The sequence below is a fragment of the Canis lupus genome, chromosome X, assembly GCF_003254725.2.
Source record: "Canis lupus dingo isolate Sandy chromosome X, ASM325472v2, whole genome shotgun sequence".
In the NCBI taxonomy this organism is placed as follows: Eukaryota; Metazoa; Chordata; class Mammalia; order Carnivora; family Canidae; genus Canis; species Canis lupus.
The window spans coordinates 74665143-74688691 of record NC_064281.1 but is presented as its reverse complement, the minus strand read 5'-3'; the positions used below and the strand labels follow the sequence as shown (position 1 = coordinate 74688691).

General features: G+C 43.2%; 1 protein-coding gene across 4 annotated transcripts; it reads right to left on the bottom strand.

Moving 5' to 3' along the window:
* Positions 1-389: 389 nt before the first annotated feature.
* On the bottom strand, positions 390-22260 carry SRPX2 (sushi repeat containing protein X-linked 2). Of its 4 annotated transcripts, XM_025431741.3 has the most exons (12): positions 21893-22260; positions 20183-20215; positions 19988-20070; positions 15687-15767; positions 8297-8488; positions 6352-6528; positions 5926-6052; positions 5655-5776; positions 4203-4382; positions 3718-3851; positions 1954-2075; positions 390-919 (listed from the first exon to the last, which is right to left on the bottom strand). In XM_025431741.3, the coding sequence occupies exons 3-12, from the start codon at positions 20067-20069 to the stop codon at positions 739-741; spliced, it is 1398 nt and encodes a 465-aa protein (XP_025287526.1). In that variant the 5' UTR covers position 20070; positions 20183-20215; positions 21893-22260; the 3' UTR covers positions 390-738. The 4 variants fall into 4 exon arrangements, with proteins under 4 accessions (XP_025287526.1, XP_025287525.1, XP_048963239.1 ...); XM_025431740.3 differs by lacking the exon at positions 20183-20215; XM_049107282.1 differs by lacking the exons at positions 20183-20215; positions 21893-22260 and adding an exon at positions 21553-21742.
* Between the last annotated feature and the right edge of the window lie 1289 nt (positions 22261-23549).

Genomic DNA, 23549 nt, shown 5'->3' with positions numbered 1-23549 from the left:
CTTCTCTGAGGAAGGGACTGCCCTGGCTGCCTTTTGTTATGGAACTGGAGGCTCAGTAAGAAGAGGCTGTTGCCTGTGAGCCAGCTGGAGGGGCCAGGACAAAACATTGTGCTCTGGCCTGATTCTTCTTCTTTAAGCTGCCTCCTGTTGCAGCATATTCCTTACTCTTAGATGAAGCAGTGGTTAACATAACATTTGTAACCCAATACCCTAAAAGGACAAATGACAAGTTCAAGGATATTTTCAAGCTGCCACCACCTCCAATGATAGAGTTAACCTGTAGGGGGAGAAAACCAGCTACACTTGCTTTAATGTCCCAGTCATCTGTTGTGACAGTGCTGCCCTCTGCTGTCGCCTCAGGGTAGAGGAACCATTTAAAACACAACCGGTTAGTGAATGAATTGAGAATTTACTTATCTGGAAGACTTTGGAGAGCTGCGCAGAGGCCTCCGGTTGGGAAAAGACTTTCACCCCCCAGCCCGTTGACCAGGACCTGTCCTAAGTCCTTGCCTAGCTTCTTATCTCCTCGAGTGCTACTTAAAGCAGAAACTTGCTTAGGGAAACTATTACACAGCCCTACAAAGGGCGTCTGGGAATATCCCAGGATTGGTGAATCTCACCCACCTCAGGGTCCTGGCCCTAGTACCGTGGGGAGCCATTTCCTCCTTTTATTAGGCCCCAGTTTCAGCCGACTAGGGGAACTTTGCCCTTGACCTCCATCCATGCCCTGGCTCCAGTTCACTCGCATATGTCCCTTTGCTCCCGACGCTGGATCAGCTCCTGGTTGCTCAGTAGATAGTCATCAATGAATGTAAAGATTTCCTCGGGGGTGACAGGTTCCATGTAGCGTTCCCGGTCAATTCCTTGCTTGTCAATCAACACCATGTTGAAGTAGGAGGGAGTGAGGCGCTGAAATTGCCTAAGGAAAGGAGCCCACGAGGTGTGAGACCTTGTCTGGGCTTCATCCCACCAAGCTTTACTACCTTCTCACTTTTCACAGTTCTACCCATGGACTAGATCCTTCCCTACCAGGTCTCTTGTCCCCATCCCCTCTACTACTGATCTTAAGCCCCTTTGTTTTTCTCTGCTCAGACTGTAGTCTTGCTGTCCCTTTGCATATAACTCTCTGCTAAGCTGTCCCATTCTTACCCCAGATGGAGCAACTTTGTTAATACCAGGCTCTGCTTCCCTTGTGGGAATATGTGACTAGTGTCTTCTAGAGTTGGGCTGGACATAACCTGCACAACCGTACATGGCAGCCCTGAGGTTGATTAATATTGCCCCGTCAACTCTTCTATCTGTAGATGCAAGTTCTCAATCTCCTTCCTCTGCATGTTTCTCAGTCTCTCTCCTACCTGGGACTCTGTCCCCACTGGGACTGAACCCTAGAGGCAGGTATTGTTTATAGAACAGAAAGCAATGATAGCTTTATTGGCACTGAGTGTACGTGGAGGCATTTGGAGGGGGTGATAATGGATAGATGACGAGAAAAGTCAACTCCTACCACCTGTCACCTGTAGTCTTCTCCTTGCCCAGGGGCAGAGGAGTAAGATTCAGATTTTAGTGCCTAAAGATGCATTTTGCTCCTTTGGAGACTGAAGAAAAAGAGATGAGGCCATGGCGCGATGAAATCAGAGGCTTCTCTTCTCTGAGTCATGTTTGGGTTCTGTGTCTCAGCCCTGCTGTGCTTCGGAGTCACCTAAGGTCCCTCATAAAAGCACAGTCTTCGGGTAGTTTGGGGTCGAGCCTGGTCCTTGGTCTTTTACAGGCTCCCTCTGCCCATTTAAGTTTGATATTCTACCACTCTCTGGTTTTATCTAATGCATCCAAAGGATTCAAACACAAGGCATGCCTCAAGACAGTAGTGTCTGTTGACTTTCCCCCAACCTTCCTGTTGCCAGTGTCCTGCCTGGGGTTGCTGCCCACCCCTTCCCTGTGGCCTCCAGCCTGGACCTGAGCTCCTCGATGATGTTGGCTGACAGCTGTTGCTCCCGGATGCGCCCCACCTCCTGAGGTGGCTGCCCCACCAGTTCAATGATGGTCATGTGGCGTAGGTCCAGTCCACAAGTGGATTGCTGGGAGAAAAGAGAAGGTTTTGTGGAATAGGTTCTCAGACTCAAATCTAAGGCTACTTCACTGATTCCTCCTGGGACCACACTGAGGCAGTGTAGGAAAGGAGGGGCTTCTCCCCCAACCATCACACCGTGGGGTTCAACAACCACTTTCCTCTGTCATTCCTAAAGCATTTGCCCTAACAGTATTTCTGTTATTCTAATGAGACCATACCAAACGTGTCACACCATGTGGTGTAGAGAAGCAAAATGTAACTGATGCATTGCAGGAATATAATCTCTCCTTGTACAGTATTGCATTGGCTTTAAACTACATAGGTTCTTAACAGATGGCTGTGGTGATATGATTATAATGGCTCTTGTTTATGGAACACATATACCTAATGCTTTGCAGGAATAAGCTAATCCTTATAACACCACTAACAAGATAGGTGGGATCATTCTTATTCTGTAGGGGGACAAAGTAACTTGCCTAAATTTGCAGGACAATAATATCCTTTTTTTTTTTTTTTTTTTTTTTTTTTTATTGGTGTTCAATTTACCGCCCCGGAGCCTCCAGGCCCTGCAGACAGGACAATAATATCCTGAGCCAAGATTCAAACTGAGGGCTGATACCGCCCAAGTGTATGCTCCTTACCACTAGGTGACATGGCCAGGGCCCTCTCTCAGTCTCCAGGATTTCTCCAAAGTAGTGCCAGTGCTCTCTCTTTATTACCCTCTGTTGCCTTTCTCACACTGGGCAGGACACCCTGGAACCTTACTCTGGCTCTTCGTCAGTTGCAGGGTCGCCTCTAAGCCAGTTACCCAGAGTGAGGCTTAAAGCAACAGTAAAGGCTCCCTGTGCCCAACTCCTTGTTGAATCTTTGGGCTACTCCTCTAGTCCATACCCTACCCTCAGAATCACTGTCCTTACTGGCTGGTTCCTGTTCTTGTTTTTGCTTTCTGTTCAAGCTGAGGTATTGTCTTTGTCTGCCCTTTCTTTGGCAGGGGACAGGGAGACGGGGTTGCTGGAGGAATTAGGTTTTTTTTTTTTTTTTGGTATGGACACTCAGGGTCATCCCTTTAATGAAGCTGCTGCCATCATGGGCTTCTGAATATTGATTTAGCAATTTCTAAGATTTAACCTGTAGAAATCCTCCTAAGTAGCATTGTCTCTTACCTGGGTATCTAGTCCCTTGCAGCTCCTCAGAGCCACTTCTCTTAGTCCTGTCCGTATACCCTGAATTCTCTTCAGAAACCTTTTCCTAAAACCCAGTGGATATATCTGTTGTGTCTCATCTACCTCTCCCTCCCCCACAAGTGGCTTTGGCTAGGTAACTCTTAATATGTTAAAAACTGTCATGTAATTCCCTCATTTTCCTTTGAAATGTCACAACACTTTTCCTTCTATTCTGCTACTATGGTGGTTAAGAACACATACCCTGGAGTCAGACTGTCTGGGTTCAGTAAAAACATAGCAGTTTTTAAAATGTGCTAAATCTGTCCACCATAAAACTGATCAAATGTTGCCCACAAAAAGTTTGAGGAAATGAGGTTTGTGCTGCAGAAAGCGCAACTTTTTGATTTGAAAAAGGTAAGGGAATAATGGGGGTAGGCTTAGGGGGTAAGTAAAGGAGCTAAGCCCTGATGAGGGTGTGGGTCTCACCTGCAGCATAGAGATCTGCATTTTATAGTATCGGTTGGAGGGATCAGGAGCCGAGATGATGAGGAGTCGCTGTTTCTCATAGAACTGATCCAGAAGGCCAGCAGCTGAGTTGACATTGACGTTAATCTTCATAGCTAGGGCAAAAGCATATGGTCAGAGTAGGGCTCATCCTTCATGCTAGCATAGTAACAACACTTTGAGGACTTTTAGTCTTTCATGTTGACCCTTTTGTTTGTTTCTGCCTTTCCTTGGGGGAAATCCTAAAAGAACACTTGGAGATTTTGAACCCTTCTACTTGGTGGGGGCGGGGCGGGTAGGGGTATTCTCTGGGGAGAACATTAGCCCCTAGAATAAACACAACTCATAAAACCCCATTCCCACATCATACACATTGCTATTGGACTCCTGCACCATCCATAAGGACAGATCCTCCAAAGTAGCCCTGATTAGTTGTGTCTACTCCCCCTGCCGCTGGTTTCACTCACGAGCACAGATGGGTGGTGATCCTGACCACTGGCGGCTGGACTGGCAGACCCGGGAGGGGGTTCCTTGGCGTTCATAACCTCCATCACAGTGGTATTCACAGGTGGCACCATAGTTGTCCCCTGCTGAGGTGCAGGTGAGGTAGCCATGCTGTGGTGGTTTTAGAGTTGGGCAGCGTCTCACTGTCAGGAAGGAGTTCAAGTTAGGGGCTATGGTATCTCTTCCAGGGAAAAAAGTTTAAGAGGGTGGCTGGGCTGTGTTTTTTAGACCAGGAGACCTAGGATGATCAGAATGAACGGCTTCTCTGTTTCCAGTGGCCAAGGGCAGAGCCAGAATTTTCCTCTTAAGGAATTAAATCTGAAATGCACACGAAGGTGTTCCTAAAATCTGGAGGTGCAAGTAAGTATACATATTATCATAAAAAAGACTATCAATCTGTAAAAAAAAAAGTTTGTTTTCAGACTTTGTGGACACCCCGCACAAAGACGATCACCTTACACAATTAATTTGAATATCAAAAATAAATTGGAGAAGACTTAAATACCCATAAGTGGTAGAACTGTTAAGCAAATCAAAATATATTCTTAGAAGGTTATGATGTTGTCATTAAAAATACTTCTGAAGAGTTTTTAAAAGCATGAGAAAACTACTTGTGTTGTAATGAAAGTGAAAAGGGTGATCTAAGATTGGATATACAGTATGATCTCAACTATATATTTTTTAAAAAGTATGTGTAGATAAAAGACTGGGAGGAAAATACCAGAAGATTAACAATAATTGCCTCTGGATGATGGAGTAATAGATTTTTCCCCTTTATATATTTATTTCCAAAATGTTCAATGACAAGTATGAATTATTTTTATAGTGAAAAAAATCAAAACAATACACTACGACACAAAAAGGAAGAATCAGACAGCCAACACCACCAATTTCAGCAGAGGTGAAAGAGAATGAAGGCTGCTTAGAGTTGATAATTGGAAAACTAAGAAAAGAAACAAATGCAGAGTATCATCATGAATTTTATCTAGATTTAGAATGAGAGGGACGCCTGGGTGGCTTAGCGGTTAAGCGTCTGCCTTCCAGCTCAGGGTGTGATGCTGGAGTCCTGGGATCGAGTCCCACATTGGGCTCCCTGCGTGGAGCCTATTTCTCCCTCTGCCTATGCCTCTGTTTCTCTCTCTCTCTGGATGTTTCTCATGAATAAACAAAAATCTTTAAAAAAATAGATTTAGAATAAGAAAGTCTTCTTGGGGAGTCAAGGTTCCTGAAACGTGTATACATGTAATGCAGCTTCCTGAACAGCCCCGTGTAAGTGAAAATTTTTCCCCCCCTCTCCCAATATAAAAGAGGCCTCTGTTTCAGGCACAGAGTGGGGAGGGTTGTGGTGGGCATGTAGAGGGTCAGGGCAGAGCACGAATAATGAACAATGTAGAAATGGAAGACTTCTTTCTGACCTTGTACTTTCACAATGAACTTGCAGCTGGCTCGGTTATAGGCTCGGTCATAGGCAGTGTAACGAATCACATGCTCTCCTTCGGGAAAGTGAGAGCCTGGCTCAGGGCCCCGAAGTGTCACCCTGCATGGGACCAAGGAAGAGAGCCACTGAGGAAAGAGACTCTTAGAACTGGGGTCTGGGGCACATCATCACTGTGGCAGCAGCCTGTGCAGTTGGGTGTGGGCAGCCTGAAAAACTGCGGGGAGGTATAAGGGGAATCCATTACTCACCTGGTGATAGTACCATCAGCAGAATCTTTCACCAAGGGTGGGTCCCAATATACTCGAGCAGTCAGTTTCTCCGGCTCTGCCATCTTCTCACGTGAGTGGGGACAACGGATCTTGGGGGGATCTATGTCTGCCAAGGTCAGAAATCAAGTGCTATCTCATGGGCCCCCGACCTTCCCTGGAGGGAACTCAGCGAAGCAGTACCACACTACTGGGTAAATAAAAGGTGTACTCGGTTTAAGACGCTCAATGAAACCAGGGAAGGAAGCCCAGCTCCAGGAGAAGTGATCACTTTGTTAAGCTTGTGCCCTGGGTGCCACCTTCATGGCGAACAGGAATGCTTTCTGTGGTGAGAATTCCACATCCTCTGTGGCTATAATGCCAGGATGGCTCTTTGTAGAAGGACAAATGGGAAGGACCGCCATTTACCTACACATACAGGTTCGCCTCCACTCCATCGCCCATCTTCCATGCAGATTCGGCTGCGGTCACCTTCCAAGTGGTAGCCACTGGAACAGCTGTAGTCACAGCGGGAGTCAAGAAGCATCCCATTTGTGCAGGTGTAAGTGCCACTAGTGATGAATGGCAGTGCGTGGCATCTCACCTCTAAGAGAGAACCAAGCGGCAAGCTCAGTGGCCTGTGGGACTATCTGGAGGTGATGCTTGGGCATCTAGCACAGGGATAACCATATCAGAGACAGCAGAAAATACAAAAAACCCTACGCTAAACTGTCCTTATATTCTTGTGCCCAATTGCCTTTTTATTTTCATATTTTAAAACACAGCAATGCTCTTGGAGGGGAGAGGTCTTAAAGAGGTAAATTACTTGTCCAAGTGCATGGGCCTCAGAATCACACCCAAGTTTGGATCCCAGCTCCACCTCTTACTAGTTCTGTGGCCTGAGCAAATCACCTCATCTCTGTCTCAGTGTTTTCATCAGTAAAATGTGGATATTCCACAGGATTGTTGTGCAGATTAAGAGACAATGCATATAAACCTCTGGGCTCATTTAGGGCCTCAGCAGCTGTTTTCATATCTTGTTCCTCAAATCCTAGATGCTCTTTAGCAAATTCAAAGCTCCCCTTTGAATATAATTTTGGTGTGACCACAGCACCCCTCAGCTGAGGCTCACTTTCATGCAGAAGCAGGCTCATCTTATATCTGGGTAAGAATACAAGTCAGCTCAGTGCCTGGAATCCATGTGCTTTAGACACCACAAGACCTATAGAAAAAGAACTTCCTTGAAATCAGGGCCAAGGAAAAAGGTTAGTCTTTTCAGATGAATCTGTTTTCTTAGTATTATCTCTTATAAGGAAGGACAAAGCCAGATTCAGTGTTCTAACATAGTAATTAATTCATTCTAAGCACCTGGAAATATGTATGTCTCCATTCTTTTAACTGATTTTAGGTTCATGTATAGACATTTTATTTTAGTTTTGTAAGCCCAATTCACATTCATTTTGGAAATGATGGGATCTAAGTCCTAAAACAAATTACTTATAATCACATAGAGGCATGGAGTGGTTTCCTTCTTTCTGGCTATCAAGCTTCCCCTTTTCCTCCACCGCATTTTCTCTGATCAGTCCCATTTCTCTCTAAATGCTCATTGCTATGCAACCACTTTCACTGCATTCACGTGCACATGTTTGCATTTCTACCCCATTAGTCTATAAGCAGCCTGGGAGTAATTAAGGAATTGAGTGAGCTCCTGAGGAGACCAATAGGGGGTCCCTCACACATGGATGTCCATTTTTTTTTGGATGTCCATTTGTAAATGGCATTCAGCGATGGACATATGGATAGACAACACTCAGCTGCTAAACACGGGTAGGCTGTAGAGCTTGAATAAGAGGTAGGGATTTGGGAGCTGACGGTGACATGATTTAGAATGTGTGTATTAGTATTCCCACATTCTAGTCTTAGGGATTCTTCTTGACTTTCAGAAGAGAATGAAAAATAGCAGATGTGTCAAACCTTCAATGCCAAGGCCTTCTAAGGCCTTAGGGCAAGGAGTACAGCGGTTTACCATGAGTAGGAAAAAATCTGAGACCACACACATCCTTGAGAGCTCCAGAGAAAAGCCTAGGTTCATACAGGCCCCAGGCCCAAAATTTATATGTACTCCTGGGTCCTCTGAGTCAGAAGGGCTGGTTGTTACTTAAATGCCCATATTGCTTGGGCAATAACCAAAGGGACAGGAAAGGAGCTAGAATGTTAGGATAGAGAAAGGGACTGCAGGGCACCTGTGGAAAATTCTCAATTTGCACTTGACAGAGGGCACAGTAACACCTCCAAGCATATACCCTCAAGTGGCTGACTGGATCGCTGGCCTCTCTCACACACATACATCAGTACATGCACACATACCACTTACGCCTGCAGTAGGCAGTTCCAGACCAACGGCGGCTTGACAGGCATTGCACCGACCTTCGTCCGATCAGTCGAAAGCCCCGGTCACAGGAGAACTCACAACGAGTACCCAAACTGCTGTGATAATTCCCTCCCCTTGGAGAGTAGCATGTGGCTTCTCCATCCTGGATATTTAATGTATAACACCATCGGGGGACTGTAGCAATAGAAGAAAAGTAAGCTAGGCATACAGTAATCAAGACATTGCGGTATTGGTGAAAAGACAGACACATAGATCAATGGAACAGAACGAGAGCCCAGGAAGTAAATCCATACAAGTATATCTATCAAAATGATTTTTGACAAAGGTGCAAAAGCAATTCAATGGAGGAAACAAATGGGGCTGGAGTAATTGAACTTCCAAAGGCAAACAAAACAAGACAAAATAAAACAAAACTTCAGCCTAAATTTTATAACTTATATGAAAATTAACTCAAAATGGATCATGGGCTCAAATGTAAAAAATAAAATTACAAGGGCGCCTGGGTGGCTCAGTTGGTTAAGCATCTGCCTTTGGCTCAGGTCATGATCTTGGGGTTCTGGGATGGAGCCCTACATTGGGATCCCCACGGGGAGACTGCTTCTCCCTCTCTTTTGCCATCTTGGTCTCTCTCTCTCTCAGATAAAATAAAAATAAAAATAAAAATAAATAAATCCTTAAAAATAATTACAAAACTTTGAGGAAAAAAAAAACATAGGTGAAAAATCTCTGGGATCTAGCACTAGACAAAGACATCTTAAACATGACACCAAAAACTCAATTCATGAAAGAAAAACACCACAAAATTTAACCTTGTCAACATTTAACATTTTTGTTCTGCGAAAAGCACTATAATAGATGGGGAAAAAAATCACAGACTGGGAGAAAATACTTGCAAACCACATATCTGACAAAGGACAGGTAGCTGCAATATATGAAGAACTCTCGAAACTCAACAGTAAAAAAGCAAACAATCCAGTTAGAACATGGGCAAAAGACATGAACAGACATATCACCGAAGAGGATATATATACTGATAAGCAAATAAGTACATAAAAAGATGTTCAGCATCATTAGTCAGTAGAGAAATGCAAATTAAAACCACCATAAGATACCATTATACACCCATTAGGATGTCTATACTTAAAAAATATAAAAGTGTTGGTGAGGATGGAGAGAAATTGGAACTCTCATACCTCGCAGAGGCAAATACAAAATGATACTGCCACTTTGGAAAATATTTTGGTAGTTCCTTGTAAAGGTAAATACACACTTCCTGCACGCCTCTGCAATCCCACTTTATGTATTTACCCACGTGAAATGAAAACCTGTGTTCATACAAAATGCTGCACACAAATGTTTAAAATATCTTAATTCATAATTAACAAAAGCTAGAAACAATTCAAATGTCCTGTGGCTGAATGGTTAAACCAACTGTGGTTTATCCATTCCAAAGAAGGAAGTGCTGACACATGCAAGAGCATGGATGAATCTCCAATGCAGTTTGTGAAGTGAAAGAAGCCAGATTCAAAAGTCTGCATACTGTAGGATTCCATTTATGTGACATTCTGGATTAGGTGAAAATACAGGGACAGATCAGGGGTTGCCAGAGAACAGGAGAAAAGATTGGGGACAACTTCAAAGGTGTATCCCGGGGCAATTTCTGAGGTGAGGGAACTGTGGTAGTGGTTACCTGACTATATGCATTTGTCAAACCTCATAGAACTGTACCCCAAAAAGAATGAATTTTACAGTATGGGAATTTAAAATGACTAAAAAATGTATAACATAAATGTATAAGCTAGAGAGAGGAAGGGAACGTGATACCAAAGAAGGCTGCTTAGGAATGAAAGTAAGATCCCAGTTCAGTACTGAGCACAAAAGGTAATAGAGCCCTTTAAGTAATAAACACATTAGAAAGACGTCTCGTTGGCTACACAAAAATAAATGACTCTTCAGGGGGTTCAGAATCTTTTTTAAGATTTTCTTTATTTATGAGAGAGAGAGAGAGAGAGGCAGAGACACAGGCAGAGGGAGAAGCAGGCTCCCCGAAAGGAGCCCCATGCGGGACTCAATCCTGGATCCTGGGATCACGCCCTGAGCGGAAGGCAGATGCTCAGCCACTGAGCCACCCAGGCGTCCCCAAGAGGTTCAGATTTTAAAGGAGCACATATAAACAGGCAGAGGCCACATGCCCAAGGATGGCATACATAGGATGACACAGATCTTTTAGCCTGGGGTTGGAAAGGCTAAAGCCCCATAAGAGCTCATTCGGTTCCCAAATCCTAACAGACAAAAAGAGGCTTTTTTTTTTTTTTAAAGGGCATCAGGAGCTAAAGGAACAGAGAAAAGCCAGGAACCTCTGCTTGAGGGCAGCTGGTGAATGAAGACAGAAGATATTGGGAAAACTATCCTTTAAGCAACAACATGCTTATGGCTTCCAGTGTTAGTTTTGAGCCTGTTCCTGTGATACATGACTGCCATCTGGAGCACCATCTCCAAATTACAGAAAGTCTCATAAATACTATACTTGCAGAGCTGCTGATTATATGTCACAACGATTTTATTTTTTTTATATAACACCTGTTTTATTGATTATATGTGGCAAAAGTTTCTTTCCTTTTTTTGTATATTTTTTATTGGAGTTCAGTTTGCCAACATATAGCATAACACCCAGTGCTCATCCCATCAAGTGCCCCCCTCAGTACCTGTCACCACAAGGGGTGGTGGAAACAACACGATTTTACATGGGAGACTGGGACCCCAACAGTCACTTCCATTCTCTTGCTCACCTATATTCTATCAAGGAAAATATACATCTGATTGGAATGAATGGATTGAGCAAGTGTAGTAAAGGGAAATATAAAGCTCAGGATAAATGCAGAGATGGTAAGAGAGTTATTACTGGATAACTGGATTGGAATGAATGGATTGAGCAAGTGTAGTAAAGGGAAATATAAAGCTCAGGATAAATGCAGAGATGGTAAGAGAGTTACTAGTTATTGCAAATAAGTTCAAATTTGCTGGCCCAGAGGAATCTTAGCATAGAGAAAACACATTGGAAGGCTGGAAAAGAGCAAAAACACTATTCCAATTTAGTTTTTGCCCCAGCTTTATTAAGGATACAATAGACGAATAAAATCATATATATTTAAGGTGTACATTGTGATGTTTTAATATACATATACATTGGGAAATGGTTACTGCAATCAAGTAGATTAACACATCCATAATTTCACATGGTTAACTTTTTTTTTTCTGTAGTGACCACACTTAAGATGTAGTCTTCTAGCAAATTTCAAGTATGCTTATTGACCATGGTCACAGTGTTGTACATTCCCCAGAAGAAAGAAGGCAACCTCTGGGAACTACAGCTTGGTGAGGCTGACAGCACTGATAGCAAAGGCTTCTAGAATATTTAAACACAGGCTTATGAGCAGTTAGAAAGAGAAGTAGTTATCTCCAGGTGCCCTCAAGAACAAGTAATTCAAGATTGACCTCATTTCCTCTTTGGGTATAGTTACCAGACTGGTAGAGCAAGGTAACTGGTGGCTACACTATATGGAAGTGAGGCATGTGACAATGCCTTTCAGACCATTATTGTGGAGTAGATGAAGACATACAGGAGAGGTGACAGTACAGTTATGAAGATTTACACTTGGTTGAACAACTGTACCCAAAGAATGCTCTTGGAAAACTGAAACTAAGAATGTGGCTAAATATTGCTTGGTAAAAATGTCTGGTGGGAAATGTGTTAGCTGTTATTGAGTATCTACCATGTGCTGGGCATAATGCTTGAACATTTTTTAAAATTTTCACATGCCTCATTTCATATAGTTCCCAACAGCCCTGTGAGGTAGGTAGGTGTTTGTCTCTATTTTGCCAATGGGGAAGTAACTTGCCCTTGAGTCCCTCAGCAAGGAAGGGGCAGAGCTGGGATTTGAAAAGCTTTGCCTAGTTTCAAAACCCATATTTTTTCTAATCACAGTATCTACCACTGCAGCATGTTAGGTTGCTATTTTGAAGCGTACATTTACGTTTTTGAATAGGTGACACAACCACATGATTTGAAACACAAAAAGTATAAAAAGTTACACGGTGAAAAGTTTCTGTCCCACCTCTGCTCCCATGTCCACCCTCTCTTAGTACCCCCATAAAGAACCACTATTGTTTCTTTATGCATATAAAGCAAATTTTGCTATAGATTCCCTTTACCCCCTCCTTTTAACACAGAGTAGTATATTATGCTGTTTCCACCAATGCTTTTAAAAATAAACTTAATGTGTTTTAGAGATCTTTCCATATCACTACATAGCAAGCATGCAATTTATTTTAATAAAATAACATTTATAAAATACATAGCACAACGACTGGCACACAATATGTTTGTCCAGGGTGAAATTGTGAGAAGGTGGAGGGGCTGGGACTTGAAACTCAGACCCGTGTCCTCTTCTCTGTGCAGCTGTTTGCCTATCTCTTTTGGGGGGATTATAAGAAAACAAAGTGCTGGCAACAGAGGTGAAAGGGCCTTGTCTGTGATTATCTTCAGATAACCCAGACAGAGTTACCAGCTTGCCCGGGGCCAAAGCAATATGCTGGGAAAGCAGTGCCTCCAGAAGACTGAGGGCATACCTCAGAGAAGGATTTCTGACTCCATGCCACGAGTCAGGATTAGGGAATAAAGAAAGTTCAAGATCAGTGAAAATGGCACCAAACTACATGGTTACCTTGCTCTAAAATCATGATCTGGCTTTTACTAGTTCACTCTTTTTCTTTTTCTTTTTTTTTTTTAAACGATGGGTTACATTTTTGATGAAAGAGATGGAATGAGTGTGGCTTTGCAGTCAGACAGACCCACCTGGGTTTAAATTCCTGCTCTGCCACCTCAGAGCTCTGCAACTCTAAATTTAAATTTACCTTCTCTAAGTTTCCTGATCTGTAAAATGGGGATAATAAGCCAGTTTCAAAGCGCCGTTCTGAGAATTATATGAAATTGCATGTGCAAAATATATCTAGCCCTGGGAATGATATTCCCTAAATAAGCGTCTGGGTTTGAGCCACCAGCTCATTTTTCTTCAAGCAACAACACACTGCTGACAGACTTTTTTTTTAAATAGAAAATCTCAAGCACCAGAATTGCAGAGCTATTGTAAAAACACAAAGATTTTACAAGGGAGACTGGGATCTCAGGTTGTACTTTCCCAGCCACCCCTCCCAGTGATAACCTCACTCAATTAGTTTAATGTCCTGAGACCAAGTTCCAAAAAGAGCCATGAGACACTTGACCTCAAGGCCAAAGGCCACCATGTCACTTATGTTTTTCTAAGGGGCTTTATAACATTTAAAAACAACCAATTAGGCAGGTTAATATTCATCATAGGGCTGCTGGACCCTCTGAAAGAATCTTCTGCATCTGTTGCTTTTTCCTATCCACTTTTCCCATTTACAGTTCCCTACAATCTAGCTTCTGCTCCCAGGGTGCCAACCAGCCAGTAAACATTTCTTGAGCACTACTTTTTACATAGCTCTCCAGGGGTATCATATATGGCTCTTTCTGTTAACCTGCACCCCAATGTTTATAGCAGCAATGTCCACAATAGCCAAACTGTGGAGGTTAGCCTCGGTGTCCATCGAAAGATGAATGGATAAAGAAGATGTGGTCTATGTATACAATGGAATATTACTCAGCCATTAGAAATGATGAATATCAACCATTTGCTTCAACGTGGATGGACCTGGAGGGTATTATGCTGAGTGAAATAAATCAATCAGAAAAGGACAAACACTATATGGTCTCATTCATTTGGGGAATATAAAAATTAGTGAAAGGGAATAAAGGAGACAGGAGAGAAAATGAGTGGGAAATATCAGTGAGGGTAACAGAACATGAAAGACTCTTAACTCTGTGAAACGAACAAGGGGTAGTGGAAGGGGAGGTGGGTGGGAGGTTGGGGGACTGGGTGACGGGCACTGAGGGGGGCACTTGACGGGATGAGCACTGGGTGTTATACTATATGTTGGCAAATCGAACTCCAATAAAAAACGATACAAAAAAAAAATCCACCAGGTAACGATTTTGCTGAGATTAACAAAAAGTAAACCAAAAGAGCAGTACATAATGAATGCCAAATAAGTGGTCCATATGAGAAATAAATATTTCAGAGGAGGTACATAGTAGGTACTCAAATATTTATTGAATAATGAATGGAAGGGAATGCATGGCTTGGAAAGCATAGAAACAAAGAATCTTAGAAATGGAAGAGATACTAGATATCACCTGGTCTTACTTCCTTTCTAATGCAGGAGTCCCTCCCTAGTTGGCATTCTTCACAGATACTTTTCCTGCCTGAACTAAGAAGGGTTCCTAGATCATGGAGCTTTTCCTAATTTCTGTCTCACTCTTTATATATATATATATATATATATATATATATATATATATATATATATAATAAATTTATTTTTTATTGGTGTTCAATTTGCCAACATACAGAATAACACCCAGTGCTCATCCCGTCAAGTGCCCCCCTCAGTGCCCGTCACCCATTCACCCCCACTCCCCACCTTCCTCCCCTTCCACCACCCCTAGTTCATTTCCCAGAGTTAGCAGTCTTTATGTTCTGTCTCCCTTTCTGATATGTCCTACCCATTTCTTCTCCCTTCCCCTCTATTCCCTTTCACTATTATTTATATTCCCCAAATGAATGAGAACATATAATGTTTGTCCTTCTCCGATTTTCTCCTACTTCCTCCACATCCCATCTCCTCCTGCCAGGCTGGTTTCTTCTTAGCTCCTTCCTCTGGTTGCTTTGTTCTTACCTCTATATCTCCAGCCAACTGCTTTGCTGAGAGCCCTCCCTTCCCTCTCTAGTTCTCAAAAATCCACCCATCATGCAAGGCCTAATCTAAATATCATCTTTCAAGATCCTTTCCATGACTTCTTTTTCTTAACCCCTATTCACATTTACTGCTACCACTAGTTTCACACTTACTGGCCCTACATGTGCTAATTTTATTTCCCTCTCACCCATCTCCCACTCCCATCCTGCCCCCAGCAGAATATAAGCTCCTTGAGGAGGACAAAACCTTACCTTAGATTTTTGTATCATCCACAGGTTTACCCTGAACAGGATTAGGCATATAGCAGGTATTCAGTCAATACTTACTGATTAATAATAGTTGGGTAACCTTAGTGCTAAAGGGGTAAGGTCATACAGCAAGTCAGTAACCAAGGTCATGATTGGAAATCACAGTCTGATTCCCTGAGCAGCAGTTTTGGCACACATGAGCCAAGCTGGATGAGCATGCTTCAGGGAGGGTCTACGTCTCAGGCTAGAAAAGGCCCTTCCTGAGCCTGAGAAGCAAGGAGGTTTACCTCGGTAGTCTAGGGCAGGGGCGTGTGGGACCTCTTCAGCATATACTTCATTGTAGCTTTCATCTGGGTAGTAGCCTGAACCTACAGTGAAGAAGATAATACCAAGATGACATACTAATTTCTCACTCAAGTCCTTCCCAAGTCTTCCCCTATCCAATGTGGTCCCTTCCTTAGGACGTAGCACTCTATAGGGAGGGAGCCAGGTGGATATTTAGTGGGGGAAAATTCTGCCTTGTAAGGCAGCAGAACTATTGTATGTAAATCTCAATATCTCAGGTGCACAGAAGGTGAACTCCTGGTTGTAGGGGTGGGAGTGACTTTCTGGTAGCACAAAAAGCTTCCATTCAAAAGAAAAAAAAATGAACTTCTCAACTATCCATCAATCCCACCAATCTGGACTATAATTGACCCATTTCCTTGATGCAACATACAATACAAGGTCTTGCTGAGATACTGTTGACCAAGCTCTGAGGATAGGCTGTCATCCCGGGTAGGAGGAAAAAATTAGTCTGAGTAAGAGTCTCCCCACTAGTGATAGGCCTGCTCATGGTCCCCAGAGATAAACAATTCCTCAACCTCCCACTAGCCCACAGGGGACCACCCTTTTGCCACCTGGTTGCCATTGCTAGGAGTGGCGTGCCAAAGCCGAGGGAGGGTTCAAAAGGCAAGTGGGAATGAGCATAGTTTCATGCCTCGAGCAGTTTGTCCTGGTCTGTAGGAAAAAGAAGGCAGAGTCCTTTGGAGAAATTTCCTGTTCCCCTAATTAGCAGAAGCTTTAGCAGGGAGCTGCTGAGCTGGTGAACATTCCCAATCCACCCCCATTCTGTTAAGTGGCCCAGACCCTGGTGGGGGCAGGTCTGTGGCTGTCTGGCAGACTAAACAGTGTGTTCCACCAGACGGCAGGAAATCAGTCATGAATACAAACTAATTGGAATACAACTTAGTCCTTTCCGGAGTCAAGTTTCAGGAAGCTCTGTTTCCAGCCTCTCTGAGCCCTAATGAATGCACACGAATAGAGCAACCAGCCATGTCAGTGTCAGAAAACAATTCCTCATTTCCAGGAGAAGGTGTGCTTTCAGGACAGCCCTGGGTTTTAGTGCTGGAGCCCTTTGGCCTGTGTAAACACTCAGACCACAAGCTTGTCTGCCTCCTCTCTGGAAAGAGACACGGGCTCTCTGCACTAAAGAGTGGAGCAGAGGACTAGATGATGAAGCTCCTCCATTCCCCACAAGCCAAGACTGGGTGGTGGGGGGTGTTGGGAAACCATTCCAACTTGATGAACAAGGGAATGAATCAAACTGAAAGTTTGCCTTATGAAATCATGTCTTCTTGGTTTGCCTTCATTCCAGAGGAACGAGTTCATTTTTTCTTTCCCTTTATTATTTTTTTTTCCTGTTTTCCCAGTTCGGTTCCTTTCTTGGCTTTCTTATATTTCTCCTTAGGCTTCCTCTCCCTTGCTCGCTCTCTTCCCACATGGGAGGGTTCTTTGTGGGGCATGGAATTCCTGTCAGCTGTTTCAGTTTAGTATTAGCCTCAAAGCCTCACAGCTTCTGTAAACAGGAGACCAGATGTGTGTGATTCCCTAAAGGATTAGTCCCAGCACTCTTGCTCCAGTGTTCACTTGTGAAGAAATGCCCAGCAGGGAGGAAGCCTCTGTTTACCAGAAGAGCAAACAGAAGTGTCAGAAGCCTATGGCTTGATAGCAGTAGCAACAACAGCAGCAGTACCAACACCACTGCTAACGTCACTCAGCACGTACTTACTTGTATTCTGTGTTCAGCCCATTGCACGTGTTATTGTATTATGTCACTCTAACATTTCAGTGAGGTAGACACTCTTATTGTTCTCTGATATACAGATGAAGAAACTGGCTCAGAGGAGTTAAAGGAGTAGCCCAAGTTCTCCCAGCTAGGAAGGAGCAGAGTGGGCCTTCCAGCTCAGGGTGGTTTGATCCCCTGATACCAAACTCAGATACTCTGCTAAAGATGGCAGATGGAGAAAGCTTTGGACAATATCCAGCAGAGGAAAAAAATCCAAGCTCTTTCTTGCAATCCAGCTTTTTTACCCTGTGTGTGGGATCAAAGGCCACAACGCAATTTCTCTCATTCCAGAATTACAGGGGATGTAGGAAAGCTGAGAGGAAGACTCAGTCAGATAATTCTAGTCTCCAGCAGGGTGCAGAGGTAGCTGGACTAGGGCCACGTTTGCATCGTGATAGGAATGGGCTTAGGCCACCATACCAGTTTAAGCCTTTCCATTTCCTCTCTTTGCCTTTCTTGGGGTATTTTATTTTGCAAATATTAAGATACCGAGGTGATATATAAGAAGACAGAGGGGCACCCTCCCCACTTTGTTCTATCCGCTTACTCCTTTTCAGCACTGGGGAAGAGAGGTTTGGGCAGCATTCCTCAATTCCTTTGCATCAGTCAGAGATTACTGTGTGGTCTGTTACTGGGTCCCTCCAAATTCCATAGTACCTATTGCCAGACCCTCTAAGCACTGCCCTTCACAAAGGTATGGTTGGAAATGTAACTAATAGTTGAAAACTATTTTAAGATCCACACTAATGCTTGGCTTATGGTAACAAATATAATCTGACTTCCTGAACTACATAGATACGCCAATCCACACTTTATAACCCACTGTTCACTTTAATTAAGGGTTAATATTCTTAACCCTTCCCAACATCTGCTGATTTTTCCTGGATCCTTTTTCTGATTAGTCCTGAATCCACACTCGGCTCCTTTCTCTGTGTCATTCCTATTTGAGGACAAAGCTATAGCTAAGAATAAACAATGTTGGATGCACAGAGTGGTCAGTAAATAGTTGTTGAATGAATGAAGGGACAAATGAGTAGAGAAAGCTCAGACAGCTGAGCTAGTTGATATAGGGGAGGATTATAAAAATATTTCTAAATTTCTCCCATCATGTAGCTAGCCTTCTAAGAACAGAAGAAGACAGAATTAGTAAGTTTGTAGGGCTGTGAGAGACCTCACCAACCTGGGCTCCTCAGAAGGAACCTCATGATTCTTATGGAAGTGGAGAGTGCCACCCTTGCAAGCAGCTCTCAGAAAGCTTTGAATGAGACTAAGTTTTTGTTTGTTTGTTTTAAACTGCTCTGTCCTCAGGACTCCAATAGCTTAGGTAAAGGCCCTTGTCCTGCATGAGGTTTCTTACAGGTGTCCAAAATTGGGCCTTGAGCCATTTAATCTCTACTCCCTAGTTCTCTGGCCTTTAGCTGGATTTTGGTCTTAGGTACTTGAACTGAAACTAGAGGGAGTTTGGCAAGGGCAGCTGCACATATTATTTCCTGGAGACCTGGGGGTTCTTTAACTCCAAACAGTGTGTACTCTGCCAAGGGCTTGACTTGAATTTCTTTATCTCAGCATCAGCCCTTGTTCTTCACTTCCTACAAAGCCAGGTTAAGCCAAAGAGGGGAAGAAGTTTGCATATTTGTTTGAAAGCTTGGTGCAGCTGTTTCAGACAAACAGAGTTACTGCCACAGGCCTCCACCAGGAGCTAAGGGCATGTGGAAAATTTTAGCTGCAATGACTGTGGCTGTGATTGAAGCAGTTTGTTATTTATTCATCTCTGGATATTTTCCTTACTCTATTGGTTGGGTCTAACTCCTTCGCCTACTCCTCCCAGCCCCCAAGAGGGCAGACACTGCAGGCCACAGAATATTCTTAGCACTTGAAATGCCATTTGGGCCCCAACAAAAACCTCTGTCTGCCACCTCATTATCCTTCCTTCATTTCTCCCCCTCCCCCTTTCCCTCTCCTCACTGAGTCTGTTCTCTTCAGCTCCTAGGGGCAAAGGATGACACATTCAAGAATCCAGAAATCTCCATCCCTTCTGAAGTAAGAAATGAGCCAGAAGAGACCAGGGAATTCCTGTTTAAGTGAATTGATCTGTATTGTCATTAACATCTTTGGCAGAAAGGGACCATAAAAGTCTTGTCCTATAAGTAAGGTCTAGAGAGAGAGGGAGGGAGAGAGAGAGAAGGGGAAAAGGAGAGAGAGAGAGGAAGCTGAGTGCAGAGGCAAGTAAGACAATGGCTTCAAATACCATGTTGTCCAACTCTCTCATTTTTGTGCTGATGTAGCCTGTTTTCAAACATCTCTTGTTTGCCTCCAAAGCCTCCCTTGGTAGCCAGTTGCAATGATTAACCATCTTTGTTGTTGCAAATAGTTATTTATTTAATTTCAGTGTCTCTTACTGCAGTCTAATTCCCCCTTCTCCAGGACTGAGTCTGGGTCCTGCCTTCCTTGGAAATAATGGCCAACAGGTCCTTCACTTACCTGCATACCATGTTGGTGTCACTGCTGGAGTGAGGAAGAGCAGGAGACATAGGGCTCCTCTTTGGGTTAATTGACCGGCCATCCTTGAAAGGAGTCAGGATAAGAGGAGGTTAGGGAGATAAGAATAGAGAAATGTGACCAGAAGTACCAGGGAAAAGGAAAATATCTTTCAGGATCAGCCAACAGGGAACTAACTTCCTCAAGTGAAAAGAAGCAGAAATGCAGGATCTGTGAGGAAGAAGAGAAATTTTTAAATTATTGAATGCCGGTTATATTGTCCCCTTTGTACGGATCTTCCACTTTACAGAATAACAAGATTCTATTTGTTATTTCGAAATCTTTTCCTCCCAGGAGGAGGATGACATAAAACAACAGTCAATTCTCAATTAACCCTGGTAAGATCAGATGCAAATGTTTCATTGCCCAAGTTATAGAGAGGGACATGGAGGAATCAAGATCAGGAAAGGGCCAACATAAAGTCATACAGAACCAAGAGGGAATTCTGTGATCTAAAAGCTGCCAATTGATGGTTTCATCCATTTAACTAGTATTTCCTAGTCACTGGTCTGGGAAAGCATTAGCGTGTATGGACCAAGAGCTTGAACTCTGGAGTCACACAGATCTGTTTATGTATCCAATTCTGTCCATGTTAGCTATGGGGTCTTGGACAACTTCCTTAACTTCTCTGAGCCTCAGTTTCTTTATCTATAAAATGGGAATAATAATAATATCTACCTATATAATAGATTATTGCCTGGCACATAGGGAAAGCAATCAATATATATTAGATATTATTTATGCCCGACTTCATATTAGACAGAACTAGATGTTTCCTGTTTCTAGTCTCTTAGGCCATTAACTATAGCCTGGCTCTTTTCTTAGCTTTGGATTTTGAGACTTAGTGGTTTGGTAGTGGCTTTTGGCTTTCAAGTCCAGCCTAACCTTCTAGTTTTATTCTGCTGAGGCAGCAGGAGGTCAGTGAGGTTGGGAAAAACCTATTGAGGTACGTGAGGAGAGGGTAAGCAAGCTTCAGTTGCCCTCTCACTTCCTGTCCTGTCCTCACTCTAATGGGATGAGAGTTTTGTGGTTCCCAGTAGGCAAATACTTCATACAGGACAGTATTAAAACTTGCTGCCCATTGGTATAAACTGGCCACTGAACTTTTCAGCAAACACCCATTTACCCAACATGCTCTCAATGAAATGCAATGCTCAGGGGAGGAGTCAGTCCCAGAAATGGAGAAACAAAAAGATGGCAGATTCTGGCCAGAGTCCCTAAGGGACATGAGAAGTCCAAGAATGGCAAAAATTCATTTTCCAATTTATTGCTACTTGGCTTCAGATTTTGTCCAGAGACTGGAGAGGAAGCAGGATAGAAAACAAAATTGAGAACAAGTGAAGGAGGCAAGGAAAGTGGAAAGGTGTGGGAAGGAAGCAAGAAAGAAAAAAAAATCTGCCAGGGTTGAAGGAAAGAGGTAAAAGCAGAAAGAATAAACAAAAGGACAAGAAAAGAGAGATTAAAGAGAGATCAAGGAAAATGAACAGCTAGATAAACTCATCACTGACCCTTGTCACATACGCATTCTCCTTGGTTCTGGAGCAGGGGCTGTCCTTTTTAGACCCACTACTCTGCATCTGTGACTGCTTCCCTGCCTGCCTCCTCCCCTGATCTGAGACTGAAAACCTAACTCTCAGAGCCTGCCCGGCTGCTGCGGGCCGGGGCCGGGAAGGTAGTGGGAACCTGTATCGGCAGCCAGGTCATGACTCAAATGGCAAGCAGGATATGATCCAGTTTCATAAAAGAAGCCCCCCCCCCCAGTCATGTTGCTCATGTCCTGGGTCTCATTAACCCCCATGGTTGTGAAATGAAGTAGTATAGTGTGGAGGGTTAAGCAGCAGATCTTACCTGTTTTATAGATTTTTGGTGCTCTCTTCTTTTTCTCCTTCCTTTCTGCTCCTCTCATCAGTTGGAAAAACTTCTATTTTAACATTCCTAGAACGAGTGGCTCGTCTGTCCGGGCCTCCGGGATTCTGTTAACACTGCCCAGATGTTAGGACATCCGCATCTGCCAAAAGTTTCCTTAAAGCTATATTATCCTCAAAGCTATAAGCTATTCCTCCCTCAGAGAAGGGTTTTAGAGAGGTAGGGGAGAAAGAACACAAGGATTAGAGGCAAACAGTCCGTCTGCCACAGAACAGGGGGAAAGTGTGAATGGCGCTGGCCCAGAGCCCATGAGTATAGTAATGACTAACAGAGACTGGCTGAAGGGCCTCCAGAAATGTGGTGTACTGAAGAACACTTCTTTTTTATGACTCAACATGACATCAGGATTGAATGAAAAGGAATTTCACAAATTCAAAGGAGAAGGGAAGAGTGTAGCTGACTTTGACATTCTCTAGAGATTTCCCCAGTGATTCCTTAGTACTTCCCAACTCTGGGTTGCCTTGCCATCCATATACACAGGGTCAAACACACTTTGAAACTCTCACTGATGATCTAACTTCTATGGACTTCAGTTTCTGATAAGATTATGTTGTCTACAAAAAATTACCATGCACTTTTGCCTGAAGAATCAAGACTGATTTCTTGTAATAAGAGTGGAGGGAAAACATGCTTAGAGAGGCTTTAGTGAGAGGCTGTTTAAGCAAACCTAGATGATCTGTGCATGGCATGGCAAGGTTATAGCTGTTGCTAAGCTGTTTCCCAGTGACCTCTGATGGAGGGATATGCTTTACTAAGCAAGCTTTCTCTTTAGTATCTGGTAACAAGAGTATTCTAACATAGTGCAGACCAGCTTTCCACATTCTCCCTCCTCTCAGAGTGGACATTTTCATCCTTGAAAAATCAGTGATTGTAAAATAATTTTTTTAGATGCTGTAGAAAGGGCTTCTTCCTTGTGTTCACAAGCAAATTATTAAAACCTTGTCAGTTATAAAGGGCAGAATTGTGCTCCTGATAATAAAAAGTTCAGTAGCAAGCTTGCTTCATTTCCAATTCATCAATCAGAAATATGTATTGAGGGATCCCTGGGTGGCACAGTGGTTTAGCGCCTGCCTTTGGCCCGGGACGTGATCCTGGAGACCCAGGATCAAATCCCACGTCGGGCTCCCAGTGCATGGAGCCTGCTTCTCTCTCTGCCTGTGTCTCTGCCTCTCTCTCTCTCTGTGTGTGTGACTATCATAAATAAATAAAAATTAAAAAAAGAAAGAAATATGTATTGAGTGTCTACTATGTGCTCAACAGTGTGATGTGGTATAAAAACTATATAAGACATGATCTTGGCCTCATTTATCCAATAAATTTATCATGCTTCTACTGTGTTAAGGAGAGTGGACAAAGACAAAATCCTTGACATCCTAACACACAATGAATTCAACAGTATTTATTGTCTATTATGTGCCACACACTGTTCTAGGTACTCGAGAAACATCAGTGAGTAGAAGAGACAAAAATTCTTGCCCTCATGGAATGGAGGAGGCAGACATTCAACAAAAATGTTCTTGATTACAATTGTGTGTGTTTAGGGAATTAGCATTCATTGGGCATCTATTATAAGCTCAGA

Coding starts and splice junctions, on each gene's coding strand:
- SRPX2 (XM_025431741.3), bottom strand. CDS start 20,069: ATGGCCGGTCAATTAACCCAAAGAGGAGCCCTATGTCTCCTGCTCTTC. Junction 15,768..19,987: donor GACACCAACATGGTATGCAG/GTAAGTGAAGGA, acceptor TCTTCACTGTAG/GTTCAGGCTACTACCCAGAT. Junction 2,076..3,717: donor TGCAGATCTCTATGCTGCAG/GTGAGACCCACA, acceptor CTTTTCTCCCAG/CAATCCACTTGTGGACTGGA.